This window comes from Coloeus monedula, assembly GCF_965178545.1.
Source record: "Coloeus monedula genome assembly, chromosome: 26".
Lineage (NCBI taxonomy): Eukaryota > Metazoa > Chordata > Aves > Passeriformes > Corvidae > Coloeus > Coloeus monedula.
The window spans coordinates 1,131,030-1,157,591 of record NC_138806.1 but is presented as its reverse complement, the minus strand read 5'-3'; the positions used below and the strand labels follow the sequence as shown (position 1 = coordinate 1,157,591).

The following is a 26,562-nucleotide window of genomic DNA, read 5'->3' as shown; positions in this document are numbered from 1 at the left end:
ACCCCTACCAGGCATGCCGACAGTGGGTTGTCTAGACTTCCCATGGAGAGGCACAAGTGATCCTGGCCGATGGTCACTTGCACCGCCACACATTCCCCCCATCCCTTGTCCGAAGTCCTCTCCAGCTCTCCTGGAACCCCTTTAGACACTGGAAAGGGCTCTGAGCTCTCCCTGGAGCTTCCCCTCTCCAGGTGAGCCCCCCCAGCTCTCCCAGCCTGGCTCCATGGCAGAGGGGCTCCAGCCCTCGGAGCATCTCCGTGGCCTCCTCTGGACTCCCCAGCAGCTCCACATCCTTCCTGTGCTGGGGACCCCAGGGCTGGAGGCAGCTCTGCAGGTGGGGTCCCACCTGAGCAGGGCAGAGGGGCAGAATCCCCCTGTCACCCTCTGGTCCTGCTGCTGGGGATGGTGATAATTTCATATTTTGATGCATTTATAAGAATATAGAAATAGCATTTCCACCTGAGAGCTTGCCCTAGCAGGGATTTACTTCCACAGAGGCCCTGGTTGCTCTCTCCCCTTGTGAAACACCACATCTTCCCACTTGGAGTTCTCCAAGTTCTGTGTCCAGACACTGGATTTTGCTTTACCTTTGCCTTTGTGGTTCAAGCTCAGCCAGTGCCAGGTGATTTCTCCTGTAGCAAATCACCCCTTTCCTCTCTTTTTTGTTAAACAGGCCACACTTCTCTCATTCCAGGAGGGATCTCACACCATTCCTGGGGCTCATCCCTGAGCTCTCCCAGTTTTCAGTTGTCTTTTTTTTTCCAAAGAGAGGTCAAAATACCTTGGCAGGGGTTTGTTAGGAAATAAGACACCCACTCTCCCTTCATGATGTGGTGAGCATGGTGCCCCTTCCCATTGCTTGAGCTGCCTCTGATGTTCATTCATTACCAGGTTACAAAATCTTATTTCAGTTAATGGAAAACGTGTTTGAAAGTAGAAAGAACATTTGTTTTACGTAATGTTAATGCCCCAGCTACCTGGGCTTCAACACCTGGGGTTCACGAGGCTCTTGTGGCTCAACACATTTATTACAAGACTTATTTTTTTCTCCTTAGAGAAATACTTTTTCTGTGCCTGTGCAAACGAGTCCCACAGCTACTCCTGCTGGTGAGACACCTTCCACCTCCAGCTTTCTCAGAGCAGCTCTGGGCTTTACGTGGGCTCCTGCAGGGAGGGCTTGTTCCTTTTGTTGTTCTGGAAGTGCTGCACACATCTGATACTCTGTCTAAATAATCCTGCAGCTCTGCTGGTTCCAGATTTAGCTGACCTCAATAAGTTGACAGGAAAACACCTCCTTTCCAAAACCAGCATGTATTTTGGGGCTTAATTTTAGTAGCATTTTGGTTTATTGCCCTTTTCTGTTGCTGTTATGTATTTGGAGGAGAAGCAGATGTTGGAGGTGATGCACGTGGTGTCTCACGACATTAAACTTTCATCCCTAATAAAACACTGCAAAACTTTGGGAAACGATGAAGACAGAGCTGCTCCAATTCAGTGGCATCATTAAAACTGAGATCAAACAAAACATCAAACTGTTCCAAGGACAATTCGTTGGCCTGGAAGAGAAATCAAGGGTAGTTTTCTCTCTCTGCAATGTATTTCAGCTTCATCTCTATGCACATATTTTTGTCATATATAAGGGGCAGCTTCCCCAGAATTTACCACTGGAATGTTTCTGCTTTGGACAGACTGACTGACATCACGAGGCAATGAGCCAGAAGGACACCCAGCCACTCTCATCCCGAGCAAGTCCTTCCAAATCCCTGTCTGTTCCCCTTTCCATCGGAGAGCGAGCGCTGAATTCCCTCCCACGTTCTGCTACAGTCACAAGGGAAGTGAGCAGGCAGGGAGCTGAGGGATGGCTGCTGCAGGAGTCAGTCAGGTCAGCTCTCTGTGCCTTTGGAAGGGGCTGGAGAGCAGGGGCTACATGAGGGGGAGTGGAGAGACAGCAAACCAGCAGAAATTCCATCTTAACTGATAAAAAAATCTGATGGGTGTTGGTTGTGTCACACCCCAAAATGCTCCAGTTTTGCTGCTGCTCTCCAGGAAGGGCCACTTGTGCCCATGGGCAGCAGGTGACTCAGTGTCACCACAGGGAACGGGGGGGTCACAGGGCTGGGCAGAAGCTGCTCCAGGCAAACTGCAGGAGGAGTCAGAATCACGGAATATCCTGAGCTGGGAGGGACCCCCGGGATCAGCCAGTCCCAGCCTGGCCTTGCCCAGACACCCCAACAACCCCACCCTGGGCATCCCTGGCAGCGCTGTCCCAGCGCTCCTGCAGCTCTGGCAGCCTCGGGGCCGGGACCATTCCCTGGGGAGCCTGGGCAGTGCCCAGGGCTGGCTCACGGCAGGAGCAGCTCCAGAGAAGCCAAGGCCACCCTGGACTTGGCTCCTTCCAAGCAGACAAGAAAATGCAACCCCTCCATTTTGTGGGACAGATGGAAGCACCTCAGGGTCTCAGTAAATGACACTGCGAGAGCAAGCAGTGATGGAGCTGAGCTCTGGGACTGAGCTACAACAACCGAGGGGATTTGGGGACGCCTCTCTGTGCCCTCATTTCAGCTCCTTTAATAACAAAACAGGACCCTGCCAGGCCAGGGCTTCCCTTGCTGCCAGCTTTTCCCCCCTTGCCATGAGGTTTGTGTTGAGAAGTGCCTGTACCTGCTCAGGGGAGCGGGCTCTGGGCACAAAACTGCCCAGGGAAGCTGTGGTGTTCCCAAACTCAGTGACAGGAAAATCCTCTGCTCAAGGCTGGCTCGTGCCAAGGCTGGCCCCAGCACCCACCTCGTGAGCACCACCAACCAAGAAAGACCATCTTGGACTCAGCTCCTTCCAAATTCACCTCCCAGCTCCATGTCCACCCTCCTCAGACCCCAAATCCCCTTTCCCAGCCCCAAATCTGCCACCCAGTCCCAAATCTACCCCAAAATCCCTCCCAAGCCACAAATTCACTCCCTTCAGTCCCAACTCTGCCCCAGCCTTAAATCCAAGCCATAATTCATCCTTCCAGCCCCAAATCTGCTTTCCAGCCCCAAATCCATTCCCAAATCCCCCCCAGCCGCAAATCCACCCTCACAGCCCCAAACCCTCATCCTCCAGCTCCAAATCCACCACCCAGTCCCAAATCTACCCCCAAATCCCCCCCAAAGCTGCAAATCCACTCCCCTCAGCCCCGATTGTGCCCCCCCCCCCCCATCCACCCCGTAGCCCCAAGTCTATCCCCAAATCCAACCTCCCAGCCCCAAATCCTTATCCCCGGGTCCCAAATCCTCTGCCCAGCCCCTAATCCACCCCAAATTCCTCGCAGCTTCAAATTCAGTCAAATTCTCAGACCCAAGTCCCCCCTCCCCAGCCCCAAATACACCTCCCAGCCCCAAACCCTCACCCTCCAGCCCCAAATCCCCCTCCCCATGCCCCGAATCCTCATCCCCCGGTCCCAAATCCTCAGCCCCCAGCCTCAAATCCACACCCAGCCCCAAATCCCCCCATGCCCTGGCAGCACCTCACCCCTCCCATCCCCTCGAACATCCCGTCTCCCCCAAAAGCCAGACTCGTGTGGGCAGTAGTGGGTTTTATTCTCCAGTTTCCTCTCGCCGGAGCGGGGCAGGCTCAGAGGGCGCAGTTCCCCTCCCCGTAGCGCCGGCACCTCATCACCTTCAGGTAGGTCTCCACCTTGTGCAGGTCCTTTTTGAAGCACGCCAGCAGCCCGTAGTTCTTGAGCAGCGCGTCCTCGCCGCGCAGGTGGAGCTCGAATTTCTCGTAGGTGGGTCTGAGCACCTGCGCGCCCCGCGGGCCCTGCTCCTCCAGCTCCTGCGGGACAACGGGGACATTCCGGGAGAGGCGGGCCCGGGCAGGGGCAGCTCCCAGGGATAAACCTCCCGCCGAGCTCTGGGAGAGGTCAGGGGGATTCCCCGCCGCTCTTGAATGGGATTTCAGGGGTGGTTTTGGAGGCACAGGTGGAGAGGGTGCCGCGGGTGATGCTGCGCTGGGTGTGCCAGGGACACACGCGGGGCTGCGGGGAGGGAGGAGTGTCCGGGGGGGGGTTAGAATAAAGGCAAGATCGCAGGGTGTCTGTGCAGCCCCTCCAGCCAAGGAGATGGGCAAGTGCACAAATGATTCTCTCTTCCCCCACTTTCCCAAAGCTCTGAGCCAGCCCCACATCTCCATCTGGAGAACTTGAATCAGCCTCTCGCCCTGCTGTGCTCAGCAACAGAATGGTTTTGGTGGAGTAAAAAGTGTCATAAATGGGTGAAATAGGAAGATTTGTGTAGTTTCTGCGTGTGGCTTCCCAGTGCCCAAGCACACATGGAATGAAGAGCAAAATCTGCAGTGGTCCTGACTCCTTTGGTGCTTTCTCCAGCACAGAAGGTCTGTGTTTGCTCACAGGGCCTCACTTGCAGGGTTACTGAACTGCTAGGTGATGATACAAATACTGTCCAGGCTCATTTCTCACAGTTCAGCTTCAGGGTGATGCTGGCAGATAAACTTACAGAATAAGCATAACTGAAGGGTGTCCTGGCAGATAATGGGCAATTTAATTTAAAACAACAAATGCAAAACTAAGAAGACCTTAAAAGGTCTTATAGAGGAGAGGGAGAGTGACTTTTTACATGGGCGGATTGTGGCAAGACAAGGGGGAATGGTTTTAAACTAAAGGAGGGGAGATTCAGGTTAAGCCTCAGGAAGAAATTCCCCCCTGTGAGGGTGGGCAGGCCCTGGCACAGGGTGCCCAGAGCAGCTGTGGCTGCCCCTGGATCCCTGGCAGTGTCCCAGGCCAGGCTGGATGGGGCTTGGAGCAGCCTGGGGCAGTGGGAGGTGTCCCTGCCCATGGCAGGGGTGGCACTGGGTGGGCTTTAAGGTCCCTTCCAACCCAAACCATCCTGGGATTCTCTGACAAGATCTTCCTTGGAGAAATTGCCCTCCAGCCCTCAGCTCCCTGGGTGTTGTATTAATGGAAGGGGGAAACATCAGAGCAAATCCTTCCTTGCACAAAAATGTGTTTGTAAAATGTTGTGAGGTTGCAAAATTTGTCCCGTTTCAAAGTACTTTGCCTGGAGATTAAACAAATATTGAGCTGCTGTTTGTCTGGTGGATTCCAGCAACTGGGAATTCTTTGGTGCTGGGTTTGGAAAGATTTTGGATCGGTAAGGTTGCAATTCCTGGTGGGTTCTGCTCCCTGAGGGGCTGTGGCAGTGCTGGTGATACCTGTCCTGTGTCCTGCCCTCCCCAGTGATGGGACCTGTGCACTGGGGGGTCGTGATCTCGTTATCTAAAGGGAAGCCAGGTCCAAAGGATGCCCTGTGGAAGGCGGGGAGATTTCTCATGGTCTGTGGATCCCTGAGGGTGCCCCGTGCCTGGGAGATCTCTGTTATTCCACAGTCATGCCGGGACTTACCCTCATCAGAGCTTGGATCCCTTCTTCCAGGTCCTTTAGCTTTTCATACACCCTGTCTGAGGTGCCAAAAACCAGGTTGTTTGTGAACACCTTGCTCAGGTACTGCACCGGGGTCAGCCAGGACTGGATGAGAACCAGGGAAAACCGGAGAAGCTCCATGTCCTGAAATTGAGGCAGGAAGGGGTCAAAGGTGAGTAGGTGTGGTGTTTGGTCAAGTGTCCTGCTCCTTCTGGAGCAGCCCGGAGTGACCCAGAGGGGGACACTGCTCCTGCAGCTTTGGTTTGCAGGCTGAGGGCACCCCCAGCCTCATGTCCTGTGCAGACAGCAGTGTTCCCATCTGCAGCTGGGAATATGATCTGTGGCATAGCCCAGAGGAGTCTGCAGGGTTTAAATAGCAAAGAAAAGAGAGGAGGGCAGAAACACTGAAGGTCTCACAGGTGGAAGCCCTCTGATCCTGCAGTGGGGACTCTTCAAACAGGACTGTGCCTGCCCCAGGTCAGAACTCACCGATTTCTGCTGGGCATCCTCCTTCCCTGTGGGAGCAGGGATGGTTTCCGAGTAGCAATAGGCTACCTGGGAGTTTTTGTTGGTGTGCCTTTGGTCCTCTGGGATGTAGCTGCGTTCCTGTGGAGACATCCCAGATACACTCAGGTCTGCTGCCCATGGACTGGAGAAGAGCACAGAGAATTCCCAAGCTGAATTCCTGCACCATTCCTCTTAGCAAGGAATAAATGGGAGACAGGAGGTGCCTCTGACCAGGGTGGAGAGCTGGGAAACAGGAGTTTGTGTGTTGGCACAATAGCTGCCCTGAAGGTCTCCCTCTGCCCAGGGCAAGGTGCTGGGCACAGAACACACCTGGGACAGGCTCTCCCAAGGAGGAGATGATCCCCAGGGACAGCCCGTGCCAAAGGGACAGCCTGTGCCAGCTCCTGGGCAGCAGCAGACACTTGGTGGCTTTAAGCTCTCAGACCCTCCCAGGGACAGAGGTGACCAACACAGGGGAGTCCTGCAAAATATCTGTGCCACCTCCCAGCTGCCCCTGTGCAGGGTCTGGATGCAGGTGGGAATGGCCCCAAGGAGGAGTCGGAGGGGGGACAGAGAGGTGACAGTGTCCAGGCTGCTGGGACACAACCTGCCCTATCCTGTTAAGATTCTTTCTCCTCCCTGAGAGGTGGCAAAGACACCAACAGCTGGGAATTCTCTGGGATTCCACAGTCCTGGAGCCATCAGGCAAACAGAGGAGGTGGCCCGAGGCCACAGCACTCACAAACTCCTTGTAGGTCTCGGCAGCCAGGAGGTGAAGGTGCTGAGCCCTCAGCACAGCGTTGGCAAACAGGCTGGAGAGGGGCATGGCCGGGAAGGTGGCAGCTGGCTGTGGCCACTGCAGGCCCAGGGTGATCACGGCAATGGCCAGAGGAGAGAGCCAGGACCCTGCAAAGTGGAGAGGAAGGTGTTGGGAGTCCCTGGGGACTGTTCTGAGGACAAGGTGGCATCTGGGGATTCATTCCCAGCCTGTTCTGCACATGCTGGATCCACGCTCACCTTCCCTGGTGCCCTGTTGGACACTGTGGGTGAGCTCCGCCCTCCCCAAAATCGAGGGAGACCCTTTCACTGGACCTGCCCTTGGGGCTGGGGCTGCTCCCAGTGTGACCAGCAGCGTCTTCCTGGCTGGAATTGTGGTTGCTCTGTGAAAACCAAGGGGTGTCCCTGTGGTTTTCCCTGACACATTCATGTTTTCCTCTAGGCCTTGTCCCTGCCCTCTCTGGGGCAAGAGCTGGTGGCACCACCTGTGCTGTGACCAGCTGCTTTTGATCCCTGGGTCACACCTTTAGGATTTGGGGATCTTGGTCAAGCCTCAAGGTTTTCAGCCCATGACATCCAACACAGGTGCCCCCTGTGCTCACACAGACCACAAAGCTCATCTCAAACAAAGAGCCTTAGGAGGGGGAATGCCCCGGAGCCTGTAGGACTTGGACATAAGCATTAGACATCATCCTCATCCCTGTCTGAAGCTTGGAATATGAGTTTTAATATCCCTGACAATATTTATAATAATACTATTATTTGTAATAATAACTATTATAACTGGGGCTTGATCTTCAAGCTCTTCACACTCTCCTTACCCACTTCAGGTTAAAGATTAATTCATGGATTAAAGTCACACTGGAGGGAAATGTTTTCTTTTTCATGGATTTAGAAGTTGCCATATTTTAATTTAGGGATGGCAAGGAGTGTGTGCAGCCCACCACAGAACCAGCCCGTCATCATCATCTCCTGTCACCCTACACACCCAGCACTGGGAATCCCTTAAAACGGAAATAAAAAATACCTGGAGCCATTTCTGCTGGTGAGTTGCTCAGGTGTGGCTTGGTTGTGAATGTTTCCTCCTTTCACCTGGTGAAGGAAACTGTGGAGCCCCCCTTATATAGCAGGGGGTCTGTTTAAAATGGATCTGTTTAAAATGGATCTGTGTGTCCATGCTCACAACAACAGCTCTGCACTTTCTCCCTGCATAAATGCACAAGTGCTCACGGTGGTGCTACCTCATCACAGGCACTTTCACAGATGTGCAGCTTGGGGAGCTTTGTTTGCCTCGGGCTGAGACCAGTGCTCCGTGATTTCGCCATATTCTCCTGTTTATTGCAATTAAAAGTTTCCTCATCACGGCAAGACCCATCCCAGATCAGATCATGGTGGAATTGGTTGTGTCCTCCTGATGTTGCTGCCTGGCTCTTCAGCCTTGGCCCACAGTTCACGGGGCTGACCGGCCAGCTCGGGACATTTCTGGCTCAAAGCAAGTGGCACGTGGCACCAGGAGAGGTTTGGGTTGGATATTAAGGAGAAGTTCTTCCTGAAAGGGTGTCCAGCCCTGGCACAGCTGCCCAGGGCAGTGGTGGAGTCCCCATCCCTGAAGGGATTTAAAAGCCATGTGGATGTGGCACCTGGGGACATGAGGCAGTGGTGGCCTCGGCAGTGCTGGGAATAGTTGGACTGATGATCTCAGAAACCTTTTCCAACCTAAAGGATTCCATAATTCTGATGTTTTACTCTCTGTTGTTCGTGGGGATAGAGCTGGCTGGATGTTGTCAGATGAATCCCCTTTCTGCCAAGGAATTGCTTCCAATTTCTCCCAAAATGTCAGAAGTTCAGCAAACACTTTAGTGGAGCTGGTTTGTCACAGGTGTGACAAGGAGCCCCTGCCCTGGGGCTGGTTTGGATTCCAACCTGCCCAGTGCAAATCCAGAGCTCGGGGAGCTTTCTCTGATCCTCAGCTCGACAAGGCTGTGGGAAAACCTGGTCACGAGCATCTTCCTGCTGCTGCCTGAGATGCAAACGTGAAATACCGTGGGATTAAGGAGGGGGATGGTGTGGAAAGGAGATAGGAAGGATGGGGAAGAGGACATGGGGAGGAGAATCAGAGAATCACAGAGTGGTTTGGGTTGGAAAGGACCTTAAAGCCCATCCAGTGCCACCCCTGCCATGGGCAGGGACACCTCCCACTGTCCCAGGCTGCTCCCAGCCCCAGCCAAGCTGACCTTGGATGAGAGAGGACACAGCCCATCCATCCCTGCTTTTGAGAAAAACAAGACAGAACCTGGGATGGGCGGCTCTAGGGAGTACTTAAAGGACTTTTACTCCCCATAAAGCCCCCCCTCCCTCCTCACTGCTTTGGCCTTCGTCTGGTGTTCAGGGACTGTCCCGTGTCGGGAGGTCATTTGGCTCCCCCAGGCCCCGCGTTTGCTGTGTGTGGCTCCGGTTTCCACGCAGCAGCATCACCCCCGGAGCGGCTGGGGCTGCTGGAGCCGAGGGTGGAGAGCTGCTCCATAAACATGAGGGAGAGCGGGGCTGTTCCGAGAAGCCCCCGGGTGTTGGTGCTGGAGATGCGGTGGTGTCACAGGGAAATGTCAGTGCCGGCAGCAGAGGGAACAGCGGGTCCTGCCGCTATCAGGTGTCCCGTCACCCCGGAGCGGCAACATCTGGGCGTGTTTTTGTGTTTTCTACTCCAGGTCGTGTTTAGATCTGCCAGCACTGGTGAGGGACGAGCCGAGCCGCAGCTCGCAGCCCAGCCCTGGGTGGCGGTGCTGTGTCACCGCAGCTCCTGCGTGTCCTGCGCAGCTCCGGCGGTGACAGCGGTGCTAAATCCACATGATTTGTGCCGCAGCCAGCACGGAGGGGCCGGGCTGATCCGGGCCGGGCTCCCCGAGGCTGGGTTTGTCCCCGGCGCTGTCTGGGCAGTCAGTGAGGCAGAAGCGGCGCGGGCAGCGCGTGATGAGCGCCGGGCGGGCAGAGCCGCGGGCACAGCCGCGGTTGCATAAGCGGCTCTCAAACCTCAGCCGGGCCATCTTCTGGCTCTCCAATTCCTGCATTTCCAACACAGAGCATCCCATCTAAAGCAGCGTCACACGCCGTGATTTCCACATTCCTTGGAAGAGGAAAAAAACCCCTCAGTTCGCTTCAGGATGGTCCCGTGTCCACCCACCTTTTCCTTGCATTTAAACAAGAGAAACAGCTTTTCCTGGAGGCACCGTGCGCTCCCGGCATCCTGGTGATCCCCAGCCGGGGGGAGTCCCGACCGAGGAGCTGCTGCTGGCCCACAGCCCGGCTCTGCAGAGGGTTCAGGGTGTTGGGGGTTATCTCTCCTAACTCACTGCTCCGAGGGGAAATTCCATTTCAGCTTTATGGGGGTTATTTACTGGAGCTGGAACTGCCGGGTTTCACTGGACTCATGTGGAAAGATGAGGCTGAGCCGCCAGGTTCAGTTCCCCAGGACTGCAACCCTGCCTGTCTGCCTGAGCACCCCAATGGGAAACAGGGATTTTCCCTCCCTACAATTCCCTGCAAGGAGGTTGCAGCCGGGGGGGGGGGGGGGGGGCGGTCTCTTCTCCCAAGGACAAGAGGAAGCAGCTGGGCCAGGGGAGGTTTGGGTTGGATATGAGGGAAAATTCCTTCCCTGAAAGGGTGTCCAGCCCTGGCACAGCTGCCCAGGGCAGGGGTGGAATCCCCATCCCTGAAGGGATTTAAAAGCCCTGTGGATGTGGCACCTGGGGACATGGGGCAGTGGTGGCCTCAGCAGTGCTGGGGGACACAATGATCTTGGAGGGCTTTTCCGACCTGAGTAATCCCATGATTCTGTGACAGGAATCAGGACAAAATACAGAGCCTGGACTGTAAATCCTGATATATTTATTTACATTAAATGTGTTTTAAACACAGGCCACTCTCAGTATAGAATGAAACCAAACCCCATCTCCAGGCTCCTTAGAAACTACTCCAAGCATTTCAAATAAACCAACAACACTACAGAAATATTTATTTACTTCTGGCATTTTAAAGGAAGCCAAAGCCCTGGGCTGAGGGAGCAGCAAAGCAGGACTGGATTCACCAAAACTGCTTTTGACACCAGGGGTTCCTCACCAGGTGCAAACAGCAAATTTTCTCTATTTTTTGTATCATTCTGTTCAGTCACTTGAGTGAGCTGTTTACACAGATCTGAGGAGTCTGTTGGGAGCTGGGAAGGCCAGAAAAAACTTCCCTCTTCCATTTGGAATCTGAAAACAAGGAATGCAGGGATGAGCTCTGCTAGTCTTAAAATCTTGGGAAATGTGGAAACCAGGAACAGCCAGTTCTTTTCTCTCTGTGTGAATGCTCCTTTTTTTAATTAACCAATTTTATAAGTAAAATATGCCTAAATTACTTATATATATATGTGGCAGAACTAATTTGGGGTAGTTTTACTGAACTAGTAAAAATCAATTTTAAAATGCTGGTTTTGTGCAGTTTAAACTGAATCCCAGTTTTCCACCAAGGTAAACAAGAGCCATCCTGTTACTTCTGAAAAGCCCTTTTTGCTTGGAATTTTACCCGTCTCTGGCTGTTTTTGGGGGCAGATCAGTTGCAGGAGCTGCTTGGAGCCCAAAATGTCGTGAACCATCAGGGCACAGAAGCCTTGGGCTCTCTGAGAGGGGACAGTTTAGCCACAATGCCCTTGTCACCCTTGTCCAGCCAAGCCCCCAACCCCACTGTGCCCCCCCAGCCCTGGTTTGGGTGCCCAGCTGGCCCCGAGCCCACCACCCTCAGCTGCTGCTGCCACACCAAGATAATTTAATTACAAACCCAGTCTCCAGATGTTTTTGATCTTCTCCTTTGAGACCAGATGTAGCTGAGAGTGGAGCTGCTGGCCCTGGGCCTCATTCTCCTGCTTTGGATCCTGGTGATTGTCTCATCCTAAGCTGATGTTTTGGGACTGTGGAGGTCCCCCCCCAGGAGCCTCACATCTGCTCTTGGTTTTCCATCCCTGCCCGCCCTCAGGGGGAAGTTTGAAGGGGTGAAGTTTGGTTTCTAGCTGAGCTGGACCCTCTAAAAGCTGCTCGTCATTCCCAAGAAATCAGCACCAGGGTTATGGGACACCCCTGGAAGGGGCACGGCAGGATGGAGCAGGATGAGGATTTACCCATTGCCTTTATTAGGGCTTCGAAAGCAGTTGGAGGTTTGTGTCCCACAATTTCCAACTTTCCCCGATGTTCTGAGGCCACAGTGTCCCTCACCATGGGGTGACCTTGTGACAGGGGCCAGCTCTTGCCTGGGGAGCAGCAAGCCTTTGGGCAAGACCTTTCTCCCCAGCTTTTCTGTAGTCTTTGGAGAAAAAGAGGTGCTTTTGGAGGATCCTCCACCTCCACCTCTGCCAGCTGGGCCTGTGGACACATCCGTGGCTTTGACAGCTGAAGAGTGCCCCCAAATCCGCTTCTCACAACACCCACACGGTGCTGCTGGCAGCGTCCTTGCAGTGCCTGGTCCTGTCCTTCCCGGGGTGGTGGGCTTGGAGGAGACCCCTCATTCCCAGTCCTTCCATGGCATTGACCAGGCTGGAGCTCAGTGCTGGGCGTGGGGCTGCCCAGGCTGTGGGACCAGCTCGCTACTGGGGGATCACAGGTGGCTCCTAATTGCTACAGAGGTTTAGGGGTTGGTCAGCGGGGCAGGGACAGCGACAGCCGGGGCGGGGCAGCCTCGGGTACACAGCCCGGACACGTGAGCGCCCCAGGGCAGCAGGGTCCCAGCCCTGAGCTGGGCTGTGCAGGTGTTGGCAGCCTGGGACAGCAGCCCGGGATCCAGGCAGAACCGTGCTCCGGGGGATCCGTCCCCACGGGGGCTGGCAGGGTGCTGGCAGGGCCTGGCAGAGGGTGCAGGACCCCTCACTCTTCACCTGGGTGCTCCCCCACTGTCCACTTGGCCTTCACGTCCCGGAAAGGAGTGATGTCCTCGTAGGTGGCCATCTGCTCCACCTCCAGCCCCTGCAGCAACCACAAGGAGGGTGAGACACGGGAGGAGGCTCCAGCCACAGCACATCCCTTGGGACACCCAGCTGGGGACCCTCCCAGGCTGTTCCCCCTGAGGCTGGAGCAGCTTCCGACAGGGAGAGGGGATGGAGAGCTTGGATGTTGGATGTGCACGGGGTGCTCCTTGGGGCAGCTCGTCACAGCTGATGGGTAACTCGGGAGGAAGGTGCCCAGATCCTCCTCCCCAGCAGACACCCAGCAAGGGCACCACCCCTGTGTCAAGGCTCGAGGCGACATTAGGGAGGTCCTGGTGTCATTAATTACCTCATAAGTGTGGTCCTCCTCCGGGCTTTTCTTCTCTTCACCCTGCAGAGAGGACAGTCACAGGTTGGTGTCAGCGCCCACCAGGATCCCCTGTCCCCAGCCTTGGTCCCCCAGGCCAGGTCCCACCGCTTCCACAGGCAAATCCATGGAGTCCCACACAGCGTCTGAGATGGTTTTTTCCCCACTTCAGACATGCACGTTCCCACCCACAACCCCAACCCCATCCCATGCCCAGGACTGGCGTGCCTGGGATGCACTGTGGGACACTGATGTGAGCACATCTGGGGACATCCCCTCTGCTGCAGGCACTGCCACTGACCTTATCTAGGAAGATGAGGATGGGGATGCTGATGAAGATGATGAGCAGGATGGACTGGATGATGATGATGGCGTCTTTCAGCGTGTTCCTGTTCTGGACCTGCTTGATGCTGCTGGTACCTGGCAGCGACAGCACAGGGAGAGCCCAGGTGTCACCTCTGTGCCAGGCTGCAGGGAGAGGGACGAGCTCGCCACGGCCAGAGTGTGTCACCAAGGGGCGATCTGGGGACCAGGGTGACCTGTCCTCTGCTCTGGGAGAGACCAGAGCCCTGCAGCTGCCCCCAGGATTGGCATCAGGGATCAGCTCTGGGGTGGGACACCTTGGACAGCACCCAGCAGTCACCAGGAGCAGGACAAACCGGATTTGTTGGAAGAACATGTCCCTGGGGGGTGTTTTTGCAGGATGGACATGCCAGGGCAGACCCAGGGAGGCTCTCCTGCTCCTTGGGGCCAGCAGTGAGGAACAGAACCTCTGTAGTGCCATGGAGCACCCACAGCTGGGTCTGAGAGGGTCCCACCAGCACAGGGAGGGGAGGGGGTGTGGGAGCACCATATGGGGTTCATATGGAGGGGAAAATGGGAGAGGAGGAGAAAAAGCATCTCCTGGTGCGCAGGAGGACGGGGAGCTGCCGCTCACCCATGACCCGGAGCTCTGTCCCACACGAGTGCAGCTCCTCCTTCTTCTCCAGGTCCTTCCTGTCACACACGTAGATCCCGTTGTCCTCGTAGGTGGCCCTGAAGAGGGTGAGGTTGATGGAGCTGTTTGTCCTCTCAATGCTGTAGCTGGGCGTGCTCTGATCCAGCACAGAGAAGTCATTCCTGTCCTCTGCTGTCTTGTACCACTTCATGGTCTGGGGCTCCTGGGAGTAGCAGATGAAGTGGACGGGCATGTTCTTCCTTATGGCCACGTACCGCGGGTTCTGGTGCACCGGGGGACACCTGTCACCTGCAGGGGACAGGGCTGTCACTGCGGCCACCCCCATGAGAGCCCCCCCAGCACCTCCCAAACAAAGAGCTTCCCATTTCCATGCTGCTTTTGAGCATCCAGCTTGGTTTTGGTGAATTATCCTCATCCCAGGATCCCCAGGGAATGGTCCCGGCCCTGAGGCTGCCAGAGCTGCAGGAGCGCTGGGACAGCGCTGCCAGGGATGCCCAGGGTGGGGTTGTTGGGGTGTCTGGGCAGGGCCAGGCTGGGACTGGCTGATCCCAGGGGTCCCTTCCAATCAGGATATTCCAGGATTCTATAAAATCTGAGGCTTTTGGTGGAAGTCTGCTTTTAATGGAAACTCCAGTTTTCCGTGGGAGTAGCTTCGCTCCAGTACTTCTGTCCTGCTTCCACCCCTCTCTGGGCACATTTAGTTAATCCCAGCTCCAAAATTACAGATGGTGGAATCCCAGCTGGTTTCTCTCTTGCTTCCACTTTTATTTTTTTTTGCCTTTTGCTCTATTTTGTATTTTTTTGGCCATGTTTTAGTCCCAGGGTGGTGACTTTGAGAGCCTGTTTGGGTTGCAGAGGTCACCCCTAGAGCACTGTGGGTGGCACAAGGACAATGGCACAAGTGCTGTGGCACAAGCCCAGTGCTGGTCCCAGCTTGGGACCCATGCAGAGGGAAAACCTGTTGGTGCTCAGGAAAGACACAGAGCCAGCCTTGCAGAGGGAGAGGAAGGTGCAGGGTTGGGGATGTCACAGCCTGGGAATGGCCTCTGTGTGGGGCAGGGCCCGTGGGTGGTGGGACAGCAGCTCTGTGGGGACAGGAGGGGCCCTGGGGGACACAGGCAGGGGAAGACCCCAGCAGGTCTGAGGGTACCTGTGTTGTTCCTGGTGTTGTCCTTCTCTGCTGAGGTCCCACCTGCAAGACAGGAGAAGGGCCCTGAGATCGTGGCCAGGAGCCCACGAGGGTGTCCCCAGGGGGATGGACATGCCCTGGGCCCTTCGTGCCCACTCTACCTGGGATGGAGCTCTGAGGAGCAGCAACGGAGCCCTGCTCAGAGGGCCTGGGGCAGTGCAAATTTGGGTACAAACCCTTCTGTTTCCATCCAGTCTCCTGAAAGTTTTCCAGGTTGTTTCCTGGTTGATACCCCAGGGAAACCTGCTCTCTATAATGTCCCTGAGGCTGCCGCCTCTCGGGAAGGCTCCAGATACTCCCAGCTCTGCATTTCCACTCTCCGAACCAACCAGAAACCCTTCCCTGCTGGCATTTCCTGGGCTCGGAGCCCTGCAATGGCCAGGGGCTCACAGATCCTGGGGCCACACAGCCCCCCGGGACAAGGGCTGTGTGTTGGTGCTGTGGGACATGCACTGCAGGAAGCGGGGTGAGGTGGGGACCCCCCCAGCACCCACGGGTGCCCTGCCTGCAGCTCCAGTGCCCCTGGGCCTGGTTCCTCTTGCTGCAGCTGGGCAGGAAGCCCCAGCCCTGTTTACTGCCCCGCTTGAGCGCCCAGCTCCCTCCTCTCAATGGAGATTCACCAAACCTCCCCTGCAAACCTCCCCCTCCCCAGGAGGAGAAGAAGGAACAGAAAAAGAAGAAGAAGAAGAAGAAAGGTTCAATTCCCCAGCCTGTGGTTGTGCCACCCTCCTGCAGATCCCTGGGACTTCCTGGCTTGGACAGGGGCTCCTCTCATTTCCCCAGAGCTGCTTCCAGGTCCCTGCTGCCCTGTTCACCTTTGGCACTGACACCTCTGCAGGCAAATCCTCCCCTCCAGCCCCGTTCCATTTTTTTCCAGGATGGGAGATGCCCTTTCTCCTGGCCGTGCATGGGGTGTGTGTCCCTGTCACCCGCAGTGCCACCGGCCAGGTTCTCTTGGTGTTTCTAAAGGAGGACCAGGCTGGTCCCTCACACCCCTCCAAGTCAGGAGTTCCACTGCAGCCACAGGTGGGCTGAACTTCCCCCGTCCTCCCCCAAAGTCGTCATGAGAGCCAAGTTCAAGCCCTGCAGCCTCTAATCCATGCTGGACTTGTGTGGCCACCACAGAAACCCTTTAAATGCCCTTTGTCCCGTGGGCACACGTTTCCCTTCGAGGGCAGGATCTGCTGCAGGTTCTCGTGGCTGTTCCTGCACCAGGCAAGAGGAGCTGGAAGGGGATGGGAGCCGCGTCCTGGGTTTTGCTGCTGCTTCTCCAAGGGGAACAGCACAGGGATGTTCACGCAGACCCCACAAATCACCCTAAAAGCCTTTTTCCTCCCATTTCTCCTCCGCTTGTGGGCACTGAACCCCACAGAACAGAGATGTGGCTTGGCCATGGCCTCAGCGATGTGCCAGCCCCATCCCCAGGCCTCTGAGAGCAATAAATGGTTAAAAAAACCTCAACAACCCTTCTTTCCTGCCACCTGCAGCCCCAGCCACGCCGGCGCTGCAGCCGCTCGGCCAAAGCCACCTGCCTGCCCCAGAACGCACCCCGAGGGAAGCAAAACCCAGACCCAGCGCAGGCACTGGGCTCCGAGCCCTGCGTGCCCTGCTGGGCTCCCCGGGAGCCTCCCAGCACAGAGCAGGGCTGGGAGAGACCAGCACAAAGCTTAAAATTAATGGCCCGAGAGGCAGAGCTGGGGCAAGCCCCCGAGCAGGGGACACAGCCCGGGGCATTGTCCTGGCTCCGTGCAAACCCCGTTTGGTGCCTACCTGTGAGCAGAGCCAGCAGCCCGAGGGTCACCGGGAGCAGCCAGAGCCTCGTGCCCACATCAGCCATAGTTCAGTGCCCGGGGCAGGGAAACATCCACGCTTTGCTTCTGCAGAAACAGCGGCTGCTCCCACTGCCCTGGCCCAGTGCCTAAAAATGGCAGAGCTGCTGCTCTGTGCACGGCCCCTTTCCTGCTCATGTAAATCCTCCCCGCCGGGGACTTTCCCTCGGGGCTGGTTTTGAATGCGGTGCAGACGCTGGGGCGGCCGTGCCTGAGGGCTGGGCACCATCCAGCCCCGGGTCCCCGGGCACTGTCCATCCTCCTGTCCCTGGGCACCATCCAGCCTCGGGTCCCCGGGCACTGTCCATCCTCCTGTCCCTGGGCACCATCCAGCCTCGGGTCCCCGGGCACTGTCCATCCTCCTGTCCCTGGGCACCATCCAGCCCCGGGTCCCTGGGCACTGTCCAGCCTGTGTCCCTGGGCACTGTCCACACTCACATCCCTGGGCATCATCCACTCTCGTGTCCCTGGGCACTGTCCATGCTCACATCCCTGGGCACTGTCCACCCTCGTGTCCCTGGGCACTGTCCATGCTCACATCCCTGGGCACTGTCCACCCTCGTGTCCCTGGGCACTGTCCACACTCACATCCCTGGGCACTGTCCACCCTCGTGTCCCTGGGCACTGTCCATGCTCACATCCCTGGGCACTGTCCACCCTCGTGTCCCTGGGCACTGTCCACACTCACATCCCTGGGCACTGTCCACCCTCGTGTCCCTGGGCACTGTCCACACTCACATCCCTGGGCATCATCCACCCCCGTGTCCCCAGGCTGTGCTCCCCGTGGTGCCAACATTCCCTGGAGGTGGCCAGGACGGGTGTGGATCTGCAGCGGAGCTGGGGGTGAGCCCATCTGCAGAGCAGGGGATGCCAAAGCTGGGCTGAGCATGGGATGTGCCCAGGATTGGTGCTGCCTGGCCACATCCCTGTGGGGACAGGATGGGGGTGACCCCCAGGGTGTCCCCCCACCCCCCAGGGTGTTTGGCCTGAAGGGGATGGGCAGGGATTGATGCTGACCCAGTAGCCAAGGGTTGCAGCAGGGATGGGATAAGAATAGGGGATGTTTGTGGGGTTGCTTGTTATGGGGTGCAGCAGGATGGGTCCCCCAGCTCCCATCCCTGCAGCCCAGGGACTCCAGAAATCTAAAATCACAGAAGTGTGAGTCAATCACAAAATCATTATGGTTTGAAAAGGCCTTTAGGATCGCCAGCCCAGCAGCACCACCATGATCACCACTAACCCAGGGCCTCAAGTGCCTCATCCACACGTGTTCTGAGCGCTTCCAGGGAGAAGACGAGAGGGAGAAATGGCCAAAATAAGGAGCCCCTTGAGTGCCAGCCATGCCCACCCGTGTTCCACGCCCCATTTGCCACTTCCAAGAGCCTTCTCCATGAAACCTGTGAGCCAGCCAGGCCCCAGGGAAGCACAAGGAGCCCCCCAAGGTGAGCTCTGGTGCAGAAACAGAAACAGTTTCCCCCAGGCCCTGCCCCCCTGGCTGGGCTCGTTACCAGCTGGGGGTGAGCACTGAACTGTAACTCCAGTGAAAAACACCTTTGGGTACTTCTGCCAGTCGTGTTGGTCCCCAGAGCCCAGTGCCACTGCCCGGGGCCTCCCCAAACCTTCATCTTCTGCAAGCTGGGTGGGTTTTTGCCAGTTCTGAGCATGTGATGGGTGCCGGGAACCAGCCCCAGCCTGACTTTGCATGCAAAGGGGCAGGAAGCCAGACAAATAAAGTTTTCCAGAGAAAAAACGGCTCCATCAGGGAAAGATGATGGGAGAGGTGCCTTCTCCTGGTGCTGTACAGGATCCCTGCTGCCACCACCCCTGGGTCTGGCTGGAGGAGCAGAGCCTGGCCCTGGTATCCCAGCAGGGCAAAGGGAAGGGATGCCCACGTGCTTGGCAGGCTTTGCAGGGGTTTTTATCGGGCTCTGGGGCTGCAGATGGGAGCTGGGATGCTGGAGGTGCCCTGTGGGGTAAAACCAGGAGTGGGGCACAGACTGAAGAGGGTTTGCAGTGACAGCGGCCAAATCACCCCCTGAGCTGCCCGTGGGCTCCTTGGCACCCTTGAAAGGCTCAGAGGGGCTCGGTGTCCGCTAAGGCCCCTGTGCTTACAGCACCCATGACGTGGGGTGTAGGGGGACCCACGGGGAGTGTCCTGTGTCCCTGGGCCACTGTGGCTCCACAGCTCCCAGAGCAGAGCCACAGCCGGCAGCAGCGCCTTCCCCACGGTCCCCAGCCCATCCCTATGCATTGGGGTTTGGGTTTCACCCACAGGTGGGTGGGCTCTGCCCCTGCAGCCCCTGCGTGGCACAGGCTGCTCTGCACCTGGATTACGCCAGCCCTGGGACGAGCTGTTCCAGCAGCAACGAAAACAGTGGCGAGGCCGAGCCGTGGCCCCTGGGGACGTCAGTGGGGCCCAGGGGCGGCTCCTTGCTGACGCAGAACCTGCTTCACCCACCCTGCCCTCTCCCAGTGATGCTCACCTGCTCCCACGTGGCTGCTGGGGTGGGGTTGGAGCCTGGTGTGGGGCAGCTTGGGGGGATTGAACCTCCTCCAAACCCTCCTCTGTCCTTGGGGGAGCCCACAGCAGCATCTCCTGTGGCTCCTGGAGTCTACGAGCACCGAGGGCCCCAGGGGATGGGAACATGAGCAGAGCAGAAGCTCTGGGAGCTGGGTTGGAGGTCCCAAGGCACAGCCCTGGGGGCCTCCTGTGCAGGATGAGACCCCCAGGCCCTGCTGAGGTTGGCAGGTCCAAGGCCAAGCACAGGGAGCAAAGGGAAGGGGTGTTCACCCCTCCCAGTGCAGGGAAAACATTCCCCCCCCAGCACACCCAGTATCGTAATAACAGATCATTTACAGTTGTTTATTGTAAGAAATGTACAAAGAAAAACAGCTTTAGCTCACACAAACCCTGCTCTGGGGCATTTCCCCATCCCCGACGACACAAACGTAGAAGCAGCATCGATTGTGAACCACGATCCGGGCAGGGACTGCCGTGCCAGGGATGCTTCCCATGGAAACGCCAGCGACAGCAGCTCCAGCTCCTGCTCCAGGGAGCACCGACATGGAAATGAGAGCACAAGGGCACGGGACGAGCCAAGCATCCCCAGCTCTGCCACCTGGCTGGCGGCTCATGGCTCCGAGCCAAGCTCAGCACCGCTCCTGGCCAGCCTGGCCACAGGGCATCCATGACAGCAGCGCCCAAAGCAGCCCGGGAAGAGAAGAGAATCATCAGAGTACAAAAAGACGGAGCCTTTGGCTTCAGGAACAGCCCTTGTTTGAACTGGAAGAGGTTTTGGTTCGTTTGTTTTGATCTCAAGAGTGGGGGAGTTTCCCTTTTGAAGGCAGAAAGTGGTCAGAGGTGAACTTGGGGCCTTTTTGCATTTTTTTCACAGAATCACAGAATGGGTTGGGTTGGAAGGACCTTAAAGCTCATCCATTCCACTCCCTGCCAAGGGCAGAGACACCTTCCACTGTCCCAGGCTGCTCCAAGCCCCGTCCAGCCTGGCCTTGGGCACTGCCAGGGATCCAGGGGCAGCACGGCTGTGCCAGGACCCTTTTCCTTGATTTACTTTCCTTTCGCTCACCTGTGTGAAGAACAGCAAGTCCCTTTTCCCCCTGGGAAAATGCTCCTCTGCCTGGAGGTTTCCTGGTGAGGACCTTCCTGGCCCATCCCGAACGTGCCACAGGGGCCTCTCCACAGCCCCAGCCTAGGGAAAGATGCTCTGCCTGAGGATTTTGGGATTCACACCCCAATGGGGTCCTTTATTACATGGAGCCACCTGGGGCTTGGGTGGGATTTAGGGGACCCCTAAAGCAGCTTGTGGAAATGATCGTTCAAACATCTGCTCCGATCCTTTGGGGTCCATCTCATTAATTAATGCTAATGAGGAGGACATTGGGAACGCCAACCAAGAGCCCTCCAGTGGGACCATTCCTCTTGCAACAGGGCTAGAAAAAAAAAGCCCTGGAGAGTTTTGTCCCTGGGACTGGGGATTCTTGGAGGACGTTTTCCAAACCCTACCTTTGCTTTCCTGCCACAAAACCCGGATGGAAACGGGAAAACAGAGTAAAACCTGACTATAAATAGTGTTTACATTCGTCCTGCAGAGACCTGAATGATTTCTGGTTTCAATGCATATTCAGAGACCTTGAAAACCTGATATTTAACCCTGAGAACAAACCTGCAGATGCTTTGCTTTGGCTTTGCAAACCAATTTTTAAGACAGAATTGCACTTTCTCTTGTATGTAACAAAAAATAATCATCAAGCTTATTCAGAGGTTCAAAAGAAAGGTGCTACTTTAAGACTTTGAAGATTTTTGTTCACAAAACCTTGTGTTTTCCGTAATTATTCTTAATATTATTTCACTTGGCTCATCTCTCACTGGTTGCTTGGCTGCACTCTGGAAGAATAAAATACAGGAAAATCTCTTAACTGTGAAATAACATTAATAAATAATTACTTTAAGTGAAAGGACAACCATACTCTTCTGTTCGTGTCTGAAAAACATCGTTACCATGATGAGATCATTTCAAAACTAACTTGTTTCTCTTTCACTGACAGCAGATTTCACATTTGAGTTCTCATAAGAAAAAGAATTAAACTCTTTGCAAGTGCAGTGGGCTGTAAAACCCAGGATCAGGAGGAGATCCTGCTCTGAAAGTCAAGGTGGTTGCTTGAAATATCTGAAATTAGCTCAATATCTAAGATCTAAAGATCTGTGCATGGAAGAGCTTTGAACAGGAGACACAGATGAAGCCTCTTTGGGCTGGGCCAGAGGTGGAATCTCCTTGTGCTACACCAGCGACTCTTTCACCACGCGTTCCTTATCCCAAGCTCGTGCTTCCTCAGGAACATCCTGGCGCATCTCTGAGCTGGGAATGGGCTCGAGGCCCAAGGCAGGGGCTGTCTCCACGTCTGTCCCAGTGTTCCCATAGATCTCCTGCATTTTGGTGGCGATCAGCCCTTCCTTCTCAGGCGCGTCCTCGCCCAGGGGGTCCTGGCTGTGCCTGTACATGTAGGATGCCTGCTTCACCGAGCGCCTCAGGAGGTACCTCCGGAAAGCCCTCTGGATCTTGGTAGCACAGACCTCCTCGTGTTTCCTCTTCAGGGTGGTGGTGATGGGTTCATAGGAAACCTTTGAGGGGTTGGCAGCCATGAACTTCTCCTCCATGGTGGCCTTCAGGGCATCCATCTCTCCCGAGTCTCCCAGCACTTCCTTAGTCAGGGCGAAGAGGATGTCTAGGCAGTGGATTTTGTCCCCAGCAACCATTGGTAGATCCATGGTGACGAGTTTGATCTTGTTGGGCTTGGGAATTCTGAGTGGCTCCTGCAAGGTGTCCACAAAGTCAGACAAGGTGCTGTAGGCGATGAACTGGGTGGCGTCCGGGTCAAACTTCTCCCAAGTTTCATAAAACATTTCAAAATCATCTTCGCAGAGGGGCTCGCTGCTCTCCTCCGTGGCCACGTTGAAGTTCTCCAGGATGATGGCGATGTACATGTTCACCACGATGAGGAAGGAGATGATGATGTAGCTGCAGAAGAAGAAGATGCCGATGGAGGGGTTCCCGCAGTCTCCTTTCACAGAACTCCCGGGGTTCTCCAGCTCAGGGTCGCAGTCCGGGGGGCCGCTGTTGAGGATGGGGTTGAGGAGCCCATCCCACCCCGCTGACGTGGTGATCTGGAAGAGGCAGATCATGCTGTTCCCGAAGGTTTCGAAGTTGAAGATGTCATCGATCCCTGACTCCTTCTTGACGTAGGCAAAGTTGGACATCCCGAAGATGGAGTAGATGAACATGACGAGGAAGAGCAGGAGGCCGATGTTGAACAGGGCGGGCAGGGACATCATCAGGGCAAAGAGGAGCGTCCGGATGCCTTTGGCTCCTCGGATCAGCCGCAGCACGCGGCCGATCCTCGCCAGCCGGATGACCCTGAAGAGGGTGGGGGACACAAAGTACTTCTCGATGATGTCTGAGAGGACAATACCTGTGGAGGGATGAAGGACAGGTGAGTTTGCTGTGCCACCAGTGGGAGGTGAGGGGGAGCTCCTCTGCTCTGTCTGGGCAGACACAGGGAGGTGAGGCCACCTCTGATGGCTCCTCCAGTGACAGGGAAAACATTAAAAAATAACCTCCAAGCACAGGCCCAAGGGTTAAACTCTGGCTGCTCTGTTTCAGAGAAAGAGAATACCAAGGGAAATAACACCAAGAAGGAGCAGAGAGATCCCTGGCCCCTCACCCTGGCCTGGGGTGGCCTCACATCTGTCATGTCCTGGGGTCCTGGGGGCTTGGCCCTGCTCAAAGGGTCGGTGCAAGCAGGGTCCAGTGACAACTTGGTGGCTGTGGATTGGCGAGACCATTGCCACTCTTCATTGTCCAGTGGGATCCCTGAGGGAGTGGTGGGAGCAGCGGGACTCACCCAGGATGGAGAGGATGACCACCACGAAGTCGAAGATGTTCCAGCCCACAGTGAAGTAGTAGTAGCGCAGGGCGAACATCTTGAGCACGCACTCCCCGGTGAAGATGACGATGAAGACCAGGTTTATCTTGTAGAGGACAGAGGTTTTGAGCTCACTCTGGTCATCTGTTTCCACCATCATGGTCACCATGTTCAGGCAAATCAGGATCATGATGGTGATGTCAAACACTTGCTTGGTAACGAAGTCGAACACCTTCCCTTGGAATTTGTTCTGCCATGAGGGACATGAGGGTGACGATGGAGCACCAGAGAAGAGGTGGGAACACATGACAGACACAGCAAAACAAAAACACAACAGAAAGAGAAGAAGGAACCATATTTGCAAGTGTGGGAAACCTCAGGGTTGTGGCCAGCACAGCCCCAAAAGTTACAGGGGGAGGATTCCCAGCACCTCTCAGGATGGAGCACCCCTGGGAATGCCACGGCCAGGAGGAGTGGGCACAGGGTGCAGTCCTTGCTAATTATACCCAGAGCTGATAGGGCACAAATTAACACATGGGAAGGACCTCACTTGTGCAGGGCTACAAAACCCAAAGCACAGCTGAGAGTGTTTTGGCTGGACCAGGGTCCTTTCTGGGGAGTTGAAAGCTGAGCTTTCCTAGAGCCCAACTCCCTTCCAGAGAGGAGCTGGGGGGAGCCAAACTAGGAAAGAAACCAAATTCCTGCGAAAGAAACCCCATCACTGCCCTTGCCAGCAGACCCAGGGCTAAAGAGCAGACCCAAGGGAGGTGGCTCTTGTGAAGCCCCAGCTCTTGGCTGGTTGCTGTCTGAAGAGTCACAATGGGGCAAATGGTCTTCCCTGGACCCTTCTTGCTCCCTTTGGGACAGCTGGTGGCTTGCAGTGTTCCCCGCGTGCTCCACTCCAGGAGGATGAACCCAACGTACCGATGGCCTGGGGATGGGCTTCTGGGGTTTCTTGGATCCCAGCTTCTTCATGGCATTGTAGTATTTCTTCTGCTCTTCCGTCATGAAGATGTCTTTGCCTCCAAAGTACAAAGGGAATCACTGCTGTTAGTCTCGGGAATTCTCCTCTTCCCACCAAGCGTCTCTGAGCATGTCCCTTTGCACCAAGTATCTCCAGCCCCTCAGAGACCCTGCTGGGAGCAAGGTGTCCTCTCTGTGTCCTGCAGACCTCGCTCAGCACCACCAGTGTGCTCAGCTCTGCCCACCCTCCACCTGCTCCCTGCTCTGGGGTGTCAGTCCTGAGCTGCTGGCTTGGAAGCGGAAGTTGAGTCTCAACTTAGTGCACAGAAAAATGATTCCGGGGTGGGAAAAGAAAATAAAAGTGATGGCCCAGGCAAGACAAAACACAGCCTCCCTTTGCTTCCTCCCTGTGCACCCATAAATTAAGTCCTCTGTAACTGCTATGACCAGGACACAAAGCCCCACATGCCGTTTGTCCAGTGCAGGAAGCCACTAATGGATAAGAATCCTGGGATCCATCCTAATCCAGGGCATGGTGGCCCTGGCCCCATCACCCCACCACTGTGCTGGCCCCCTCCAGCCTAGAGCAGCACCTCAGGGGCCAGGAAATACTCATCTTTTTCTTCTGCTGGTTGAAGTTGTCGATGATGACGCCGATGAAGAGGTTCAGGGTGAAGAAGGCACCGAAGATGATGAAGATGACGAAGTAGATGTACATGTAGAGGTTGATCTCGTACTGCGGCTGCTCTTCAATCTGGCCAGGAGAGACGGGAAAAGTGAGACTGATTCTGTCCCCAGAGGTGGTCCCCAAGCCCCCAGACAAGGGCTTGTGGTGTTTGGAGAGAGCCAGGGGGTGGCTGCTCCAAAACTTTTGGCCGTGTGTTCCCAATGAGAGCAGCCACGGGAAGGGACATCCATGTGGCACCGGTTGAGGGCCAAGGACATCCTGACCCCTGATCCCACAGCACGGGCAGGGGAATGGGAAAGGATGTCCTTTGCAGTGATATTAATGAGCAAATGAGTTTCTAATCAGCTGATTATGAATCAACGGCTGAAATTTATCTGAGAGGGGAAAGGAAAAGGGTGAGTCCATGGCTGTGTACATGATGTCCAGCACAGCGGGGTGACACAACCCTGCACAATGCTCCTCATCCCAAGGAGCATCCCTTAATCCTGCTCTCTGTTTGACCAGAGACATCCCAAGGTGACCCCATTGACTTCCCCCATTTTGAGGAAAGCTCTTGGCAGAACAGGGAGGATTTTCTCCCAAACCAGCTTTGCCCCAGGTGGGGCAGAGGCCTGAGGGATTTTCAGAGGGTGATGGAAGGATGCTAAAAAAAGGCAATGAAAACAACCCTTCAGGCCTGTGGGTGTGTGGGGTGACCCCCAGTGTGATTGGAGAACAGTAGGAAACCCCTCCTGCTGTGGGGACACTTTTGGGGATGGATCAAAGTAGGAACAGCCTTTGCACAAGACTCTTCAAACACCTGGGCTTTTTTAACAACTCACTGAACCCAGTGGTTGAACCCAGTGGTTAACGCTGGCTGCTCTCTTCTCATAACCCATTACTGCTCAAGGCAAGCCAGGCACTTTCTCCAGGATGGGATGAGCTTTCCCAGCTGGAGGGGTCAGGGAGGACATCAGGTCACAGCAGAAGGAAGGATGAGCCCTCCAGGTTGGAGCAGTGGGGGCAGAACAGGGATTTTGGCCCCTGGAACTGAAGCCGAGCAGACTCAGCCCCAGCTGTGGGGCGGGGTGGGAGCCCAGTGTGGGGCCTGGATGCAGGTGACAATGACATGGGTGGCACAGGGACACGTGGCTGCCCTTTTTGAGGCCGTGCACCTCAGCAGGGGGACGTGGTGGCTGCCCAAGTGTCTGAGGCCAGGTTGGACAGAGCTTGGAGCACCCTGGGAGAGTGGAAGGTGTCACTGCCCATGGCAGGGAATGGCACTGGATGGTTTTTAGGGTCACTTCCAACACAAACCGTCCTGGGATTCCATGAGCTGATACATTTTGGGGGTTTCTCCACCCTGTAGCCCACGGCCTGGCTGAGGTCATGGGTGGGATGCAGGCAGCCACCAGCACCACAGGGCAGAGCCAGAGGTGATGCTGTATCCAAGGATCCGTCCCAGCCCCAGTTCTGGGACCCCAATCCCAGTCTGCCAAGGGGA

General features: G+C 55.9%; 3 protein-coding genes across 3 annotated transcripts in view; all 3 read right to left on the bottom strand.

Moving 5' to 3' along the window:
• Positions 1 to 3,609: 3,609 nt before the first annotated feature.
• Positions 3,610 to 7,734, bottom strand: LOC309582190 (somatotropin; the record flags this gene model as incomplete). Its single annotated transcript, XM_082297228.1, has 5 exons — positions 3,610 to 3,810; positions 5,396 to 5,557; positions 5,903 to 6,019; positions 6,663 to 6,826; positions 7,725 to 7,734. 5 exons carry the CDS (start codon positions 7,732 to 7,734, stop codon positions 3,610 to 3,612), a joined length of 654 nt encoding a protein of 217 aa, XP_082153354.1.
• Positions 7,735 to 12,585: 4,851 nt separating this feature from the next.
• Positions 12,586 to 16,995, bottom strand: CD79B (CD79b molecule; the record flags this gene model as incomplete). Its single annotated transcript, XM_082297227.1, has 6 exons — positions 12,586 to 12,684; positions 12,994 to 13,035; positions 13,313 to 13,431; positions 13,949 to 14,257; positions 15,120 to 15,161; positions 16,929 to 16,995. 6 exons carry the CDS (start codon positions 16,993 to 16,995, stop codon positions 12,586 to 12,588), a joined length of 678 nt encoding a protein of 225 aa, XP_082153353.1.
• A 2,828-nt stretch (positions 16,996 to 19,823) lies between these two features.
• The window catches only part of SCN4A (sodium voltage-gated channel alpha subunit 4), a 43,488-nt gene continuing 36,749 nt past the window's right edge, over positions 19,824 to 26,562 (bottom strand). Inside the window, exons 23-26 of the mRNA XM_082297447.1 lie at positions 25,008 to 25,145; positions 24,353 to 24,457; positions 23,408 to 23,678; positions 19,824 to 22,975 (exon numbers count right to left, since the gene is read on the bottom strand). Of these exons, the coding sequence (XP_082153573.1) occupies positions 21,786 to 22,975; positions 23,408 to 23,678; positions 24,353 to 24,457; positions 25,008 to 25,145 (1,704 nt within the window). The 3' untranslated portion in view covers positions 19,824 to 21,785. The remainder of the gene's footprint in view (positions 22,976 to 23,407; positions 23,679 to 24,352; positions 24,458 to 25,007; positions 25,146 to 26,562) is intronic.